Source organism: Hyalella azteca, unplaced genomic scaffold (genome assembly GCF_000764305.2).
Source record: "Hyalella azteca isolate HAZT.00-mixed unplaced genomic scaffold, Hazt_2.0.2 contig6557, whole genome shotgun sequence".
NCBI lineage: Eukaryota > Metazoa > Arthropoda > Malacostraca > Amphipoda > Hyalellidae > Hyalella > Hyalella azteca.
In genome coordinates, this window is record NW_025936715.1 from 127,027 (window position 1) to 134,314 (window position 7,288).

Consider the following 7,288-nt stretch of genomic DNA (forward strand, 5'->3'; position numbering starts at 1 on the left):
GCTAAAATTTATTCGTGGTAAAAAGAAAAATTTTTGAGGGGAAGCTATAATGAAATTCCATCATTTTGGTCATACTCATAAGTCTATACATATAAGCCACTGTAGTAGGCAAGAAAAAATACGCACTAACAATCAAGATCATAAGTCTGCAGTAATTTTGACCGAAAAAATACGATGTACACCGCCACTCCACAGATAATATGCAAGTTCTGGACCATTGCCGAATGCCGATCAATTGAGGATAAAATAAAAGCTTTTACAGACGTTAGACGTATAATGCTCGTTTTCTGCATAAAATCGTTACAGATTTACGAATCGTTAACAATGAAAACAGATCAATATTAATGACATCCATTACACAGTAACTGACCGGCTCTGTTAAGAAATATCAAGTCGGCAAGGTAGCAGCAATTTCGTGCAACCTGCTGTAGAACGTCCGCACTTCTTTAGCTTGACACGAACGGTCAACTGACGAGTCTAGCAAGCACTGGAAGAACTGAACATCTTGTAGTAAATCGGAAGTGATCGCTACTTCGTCACGGTCTTTAGACGGATCATTTAGGGAAGCTAGTTGTTCTAAATCTTTCCTTAAAGTTACCGCTACAGCAGCTGAGGAGCTCGATATCTGAACATGTAACAAATTTGGCGCAGAAGAAAGCCTAATTACGACAGATTCACAGCCAAAATATAAACATTTACTTAAGGATTTATTCGCAGACTCGTTAAGGTTTCCCCCACATCCAATTAAACTAGAGATTTTCCTAAGCAATGTGCTAGAATGATGTAATTTTAATGAAAAATCGTGCGTGATGCCTGCCTTTGGGAGTTTATGAGGTTTCTCAACACCTGCCATGTCGACTAAATGACGGAAAAGTGAGCTGCTTTCCTCAGTAGCAGCTTTCACCTCTCGCTTTTCTGTCAGAAACTTCCAAACGCCGAGCATAATTTTTTTAATGGAGATACACACCAGAGGACTACCGCACTGAAGGTCCATGAAAATAAGATCAACTTTAAGCAAGCGATGGCTCTCGTCCTCACATGACAACAGGGTAAGTCGCATGGCCTCCGCTACAGATAACCTAATAGAGAATGTATGGCTGGAATCGCCTAATCCTCCAGTGACATGACGAGTTGTGTCGCCATCAGGAACACCCAAGCGAGCGCGCCACCATCGTCCCTTCATCACATGCTCTGTTGATGTTAATTTGATCTCTAATTTGTAATCGTGGTCAGGGTCAAAGCAAGGGCATACTTCGTAGCTGATGTCGAACAAATTTTCTGTGACAGATGCCGACGAGTTCAGAAGATGTTGAGCTAAATTGAACTGCTGGATATAAGCGTTAAGTTCTTCACTAACCTTGTGAGTTTTGGTTATTAATTCAGAGACTTCTTGCATTTCTATCAATGTGTTTTGTAAGGGAATATTGCAGCCGCTGTCACGTTTTTCACTGGATCGAGCCTCACAGATTTTCATTAATTTTTCTAACGAAATATCATAACGCCTCCCATCAACTGTGATCATTTGCACGTTTCCAGCATTGCGTTTCAGAGAAATAACTCCTGGGAAATCGATATTTTCGCACTTGCTTTCAATATCCTGGCATGACAAGCAACTACACTTGTTAGTTATAGTATCCTCAACTTTCTTTAATTTGAAGTGATGAATTGAGATGGTGTAACCATCAGAAGTAACTAGGGCATCCAATACCGTGCAAGCTGCTAGGACCCTTGTGTCGAGTGACAAGGCTTTCCATGGATATGTGCCATCACTTGTGGGATCAGCACCTTCAGAAATTCTCCTTGTGGGGTCTAATAAGTGAAGAGCTCCATTGGAGTGTGATACACACAGCAAGATCTTCTCACACACTGAAATAATTAAAATTGGTTATTTTCAGTGTCAAAATAGTAACAAAGTGATAGAAAACAAAAATGACTAAAATTTATAATACATTGCTTATAAGATTTTAACCAATTCAATAAAGAATAATTTTTGCATTGTTTTAATGTCAAACCCACACACATACCGTACTTCCAAAGCTGATTTACTCATTGTATGCAAATTTACAAATAGTCATTAAGTTTCAAGTTCAATAGAAATATGACAACACATACGGTTATTCATTATGTTTATTTTTCTACATTCTTTTACTTACCCTGCATTGTATCAATGGTCACAATGTCACATGGTACTCTCCCTAGACAGAGAAGTTGACATCTGAGACCTGTGAAGATTGCAAGCAACAGGTCCCCAGTTTCAACTAAAATAAATACGGAGGATATAATATGCGATCCTGGAAGCTCTTCCTGAGAATCTGATTGCGACTTTGCAATGCCAGCTGACAAAATTGCCTCACAAAAAGTGGCAGTCAAGTTACTCTCGAACAGCAAAGCAGACCTCTGAAAAATTAGAATTAGAGTATGAGAACGCAGAACCTGTCATTTCATGGATGTTTCAGAATTCAAAAATAAATATTTCACAGAAATTAATTTGAAGGTAGAAGTCCTCCTAACTTAAATATTTTTACCAGCTAAATAGATATATAATCCACTATTTCAGAAATAATTTGAGCAAATCAACTCCAGTCACACTTGGCTGGAATCACATATAAAAACTTCAAATATGAATTAGGATATATGATGATTTTACCTAGTGAAACTTGTCAAGAGAGAGAAGTGGTGAAAACATTCTATACAAATATATTGATACTTCTCTCTACAACAAAGAAAGTTCAACAATGTAACATAAGTTAATTCAAGTAGGTAGGTACAGTTGTAACTACATTCTTATGAGGGAAGCATCATGGAAAAGGTCTATAGTCAATCAGTCTGAAGTCAAGTAAATTTCAGAGACTCAATTTATTAACACTTGCTTACACTATATTTTGAGAGTAACATTTTAGAGCTTTTCTGTTCATCTCTCCGGGCTGAGCTTTTTGACCAACTAAGTATGAGTCCTGGCATAAAATCCTTGCTGGCAGGAGCTTGTACTTCTAGTGTGAGTTCATCCAGCATCAATGATGCAATTGTTTCATAATTCTCCATTCTTTCAAGGAAATAGAACCTGAAAAATTAGAAAAATACATAGTGAATTATGAGAGTCAGCCATCAATTCTATGAATATACTGCACATTTTTACCACAACCATGTTAAACAGTTGTTGCTGCAACAAGGAAAGGTTAGCAGATTACAAATTTAACAATAACATTCAAAATAAAAATATTCCATAAGATATTCAGTTAATCTAAAAATATCAAACTTGTTAATAAGTTAAAAGCCTTAAAGTTAAAAGCCTCCAAAAACCTTTCTGAAGTTTTATATATATTTCACGATCACAAATTCTGATTATAATGATATATAGATAATTAACTGAACTAAAAAATTCCCAAAACTGGGCAAAACCCAGTTGTAAATGAGACAAATATGCTTATAATTACAGTCAATTTCAATCATTTATGTTGCCTCTGCCTAATTTCTTTCATAAAATATAAAATATAAGGAAAACACTACGTTTTGACTGCAATCTTGTGAAGCTTGTAAGTTGCTTTTTGCTTGCAAAATTTACATAATTAGCCATAATTTTTAGGAATCCTTCCAGACATTCCAGATACTGATATAGTTAACCAGAATAGACTTTAAAAATGGCTGATGAAAATACAGTTTTCCTCATTTTCCACTGAAGAAATTGGGAGAATGCCATAGAAAAAGGTGAAATTGGCCAGGTTCAGAATCAGATTCTTGGGCATTTTTGTCTATTTGGAATATTCAATATTAGGCAGAACTGCCGCAGAAGTTTCCCAAAAGTCCAAAACAATTGTTTCACAAGTGATTTTCAAAAATTGCATCTAAAAATAAAAATAGGCCATTCATATTATTTTCAACTGAAAAAAAAAATAGAAAAAAGGCAATACCTAGAAATGGGTGTTTGGGTGAAATTAGCCAGAATTGTATTGTGGGCAATGGGCATATTGAAATTTTTTAACAATTTATGGCTGGTTTCAGCCAAATTTCTCACAAATTAAACTTTGGGCAGCAGCCAGAAAGTTGAATGAGAAAATTAAATTAAAATAACTGCTTTCTGCCTCTTAGCCCATAATTTATTCATGTGAAGAGAAAATTCAACTAAAATGAGATAGGCTATGAATGAGACTGCGAGTAAAATAGAAAAGGTGCTGGGCCTGCATGTGCATTGCAGCATGAAGCATCAGTGCCGGCTGTGCTGCTGCTACTTCAGACTTTCAGAGCATAAAATATTTATATATATAACAATTTTACAACTACAGTCTACAGTCAATATCAATCAGGAACAGGGAATACTGACTTCTGACAGTTCTGAGAGGAAGTTGAGCCTGTTGAGGTCTTGAGGAATTTCGTATGTAGGCCTAAATCCTAATGAATATATTAATGAACCGATATAAATGTATTCAACTGGAGTATAATGAAGAAATATATTTTCATACCAGGTCAGTTCATTCAGCACATACCCTGACACACATCCGAATCAGATACGGAACTGAAGAGTGAAGACACCAATGAAGGTGCAAGCTGAGGCTGAGCAGGCACTGGGGATCGGGACAATGTCACAATGAACTTAATGAAGCCAGGAAGCTTTGTCAGAACTCGGATTTGATAACTGAACATAACATCCCAATCCGGCCAGACCGGAAAACTGCAATTTCAATAATGAGTTCTGACAACGGACCAAGTCTATTATTTTGCAAATTTTCTCATACGTTTTCTTAATTTCCTTATAACAGAAAAAAATATCATCGGTTGATTTTATATTTACGGGAAATTTTATTTTTTAAATAGCCGAATCATTAATAACTTCAAATTTATTGCAGAAGCTTAACAAAGAAAAATCAATCCCTACCGAAACTTAAAAAAATTTTGAGCTTTAATAGATCGTGAAAATAAGTGAGAGGTGGGTGTGGGTCTGCGTGGTTCAGGTCCAGAAAAAATGTGGGATTATGATTGTGGTTCGATTGATGGTAGGAACAAGCATGGTTGAATTATTTCAACAATGGGAACGAGTTTCTTGCACGTTAGCTCTCATTTTTATATTTGAATAAATGTCAAACTGAGTAATGGGAGAGTCCAGTTTCATTAATACCTTCATTCCTGTTGATCGGAATCGCGTTAATATGTCAATAATAATAAAGCTTGCGTTTGCTAATTACGAAACACCAGCTCTAACCCGATTTTTTACATGGAACATAGAACTAAAATTATATGTTCTTTGTTTCGCTGCATGAAAAAACATTTTGCGTTTTTAGATTCAAATTCATCTCTCACAATTGCAAAATAAAATATCATTTGCCGATCCAGTCTTTTCCTCCACGACGTGCAATGCCTCGCTTAACACCTACTAAGAATAAATATTCAGGTCCAGGCCATATCGCGACACATATATGTCATGGATAGGAAACTTGAAGTTATTCTTAACACAAGCAACAGAAGTAACATTTTGTTCAGTTAAATTTAGCGCACTATAGTCGAAATCTACATTTGAAATACATTTTTCAAACTTCCCTTAATCGGGACAAACTGTTAAATTTCATTTATATTCCTTTTTACCCTAGTAGTTACCCTAGTACCTGATTTCGTTTCAAGGATCACCTTATGCGCATTTAATGTTAATTACAAACGCGGGCTCATTTCTGTAGCAACTTCCTGGCCTAAGCAGGCGCGATCCCTGAGCTGTAATTAAAACTTTAAACCGCAATTGTTCGCGGAGACCCAAGGGTGAAGGAGAGATGTTGGGATAACATAATCATTTGAATAGCGTTCAAAATAAAAACTCTTTATCGGAAGGCCGCCTCATTGTTTATGTCTTATCTGTTTGAAGGCGCCAAGGTCAAATCTATCCTCTTGAAGGTACGGAAAATTTGAAGATGTTTATCCACGTAGGTGCAGTGATGAGAGATATGTTGAGCTTTAATTAAATGGAGTGTTGCTCGTGGAGGGGGTAAGAAAGATATATATGAACGCGCTGAGTGGAGGCTGCTGCTGACAGTCGAGGTCTCACTGACGAGTAAAGAACATGTCAGGCTAAAATTATTCTCTACGCCACGTCAATTGAAAAACCATCCTAAATTGACGTTAATGTTTGCAAATCAGTGCAAAAGGCAACAAGTAAAACGTTACGAATAAGAAATAATTTATTGGTTTTGCCAATAGAACTAAATTCGACGCATCTGGTGTTCCTGAGAATTCAATCGTGGTTAAACTGTCAAGTTAATTTTTGGACCAAGACAATACTTAGGAACTGAGATACGTACAACACAAGTCAATATTTACATCAGCAATGATCAGTAGATTTACCAGGACAAATACTACGCAACGTGTTTGAATTAATACATAACCTTCCACTACGGAGCCAAAGCCATAATGGTTAAACAAACCATGAGATTCATGGTGACTTCTGCTATGGTTTGCATTCTTTTGAGTGACTTCCTCACTGTGAGGGTGTTTGCTCTTCCCCGCGGCTCCCCCCAGAGCGCGTGGGACTCGGGACGTTTCCCCAGCTATGGGGGAGGAACCCCGTCCACCCGCCAGCCAGTCCACACGATCCACCCAGAAAACGTCCACCAGCACAACCACGTCCACCACGTCAAGAAGACTACCAGTGGAGGCAGAACTGGACTGACAGGCCTCAACCCGTTGCTGCTTGGGGGACTTGGAGGCTTAGGAGGATTAGGAGTTTTGGGGTTGGGAGGCTTGGGATTAGGAGGCTTGGGGTCCCTGGGACCTTTGCTCCAATTGAGCCTTCTCGGTGGGCTAGGCATTGGGGGACTGGGCTTAGGAGGACTGGGCTTAGGCCTAGGAGGGCTGGGTGGGCTCGGTGCTCTGGGAGGACTGGGTGGGCTTGGAGGGCTTGGTGGGCTTGGAGGGCTTGGTGCTCTGGGAGTTGCTGACAACGGAGGGGGATGGTAGACCGTGAATGCTGTCGATCCTTGATTCATTCACTTCACGATAAAAGATTTGTCTTCCTATCATATATTTTCTCTGTATATTTTGCGAGTTTTTTGTCAAAGTCTGGTAATAAAATACTATCATAACTATTATTCAAATCCAGTGATGCACTAGAAACAATATCATTTCGTGAACGATTTCAATCTCGAGCACGCATACTAACGCAATGTCTTCAATTTCGACTTTTGACCCTAACAAAGATTTTTAATAATTAGAAATATTATATTGTAATAGACTATAACAACATAGATGTTAAGTTAATATAACATATTTGTAACCTGTAATGTACATTGCAACATGTCCAGCACTGAAATGT

At 37.8% G+C, this 7,288-nt stretch overlaps 2 protein-coding genes across 2 annotated transcripts; one reads left to right on the top strand and one right to left on the bottom strand.

The window, feature by feature from the left end:
* Positions 1 to 260: 260 nt before the first annotated feature.
* LOC108680506 lies at positions 261 to 4,363 on the bottom strand. The gene is made up of 4 exons (XM_018169335.2): positions 4,319 to 4,363; positions 2,875 to 3,061; positions 2,154 to 2,397; positions 261 to 1,866 (listed from the first exon to the last, which is right to left on the bottom strand). The coding sequence occupies exons 2-4, from the start codon at positions 3,040 to 3,042 to the stop codon at positions 389 to 391; spliced, it is 1,890 nt and encodes a 629-aa protein (XP_018024824.1). The 5' UTR covers positions 3,043 to 3,061; positions 4,319 to 4,363; the 3' UTR covers positions 261 to 388.
* Positions 4,364 to 6,387: 2,024 nt separating this feature from the next.
* LOC108680504 (glycine-rich protein 23-like) lies at positions 6,388 to 6,933 on the top strand. The gene has a single exon (XM_018169333.1). The coding sequence runs from the start codon at positions 6,388 to 6,390 to the stop codon at positions 6,931 to 6,933; it is 546 nt and encodes a 181-aa protein (XP_018024822.1).
* The last annotated feature ends 355 nt before the right edge of the window (positions 6,934 to 7,288 follow it).

Coding starts and splice junctions, on each gene's coding strand:
- LOC108680504 (XM_018169333.1), top strand. CDS start 6,388: ATGGTTAAACAAACCATGAGATTCATGGTGACTTCTGCTATGGTTTGC.
- LOC108680506 (XM_018169335.2), bottom strand. CDS start 3,042: ATGGAGAATTATGAAACAATTGCATCATTGATGCTGGATGAACTCACA. Junction 2,398..2,874: donor TGTTACTCTCAAAATATAGT/GTAAGCAAGTGT, acceptor CTAATTTTTCAG/AGGTCTGCTTTGCTGTTCGA. Junction 1,867..2,153: donor GACCATTGATACAATGCAGG/GTAAGTAAAAGA, acceptor TAATTATTTCAG/TGTGTGAGAAGATCTTGCTG.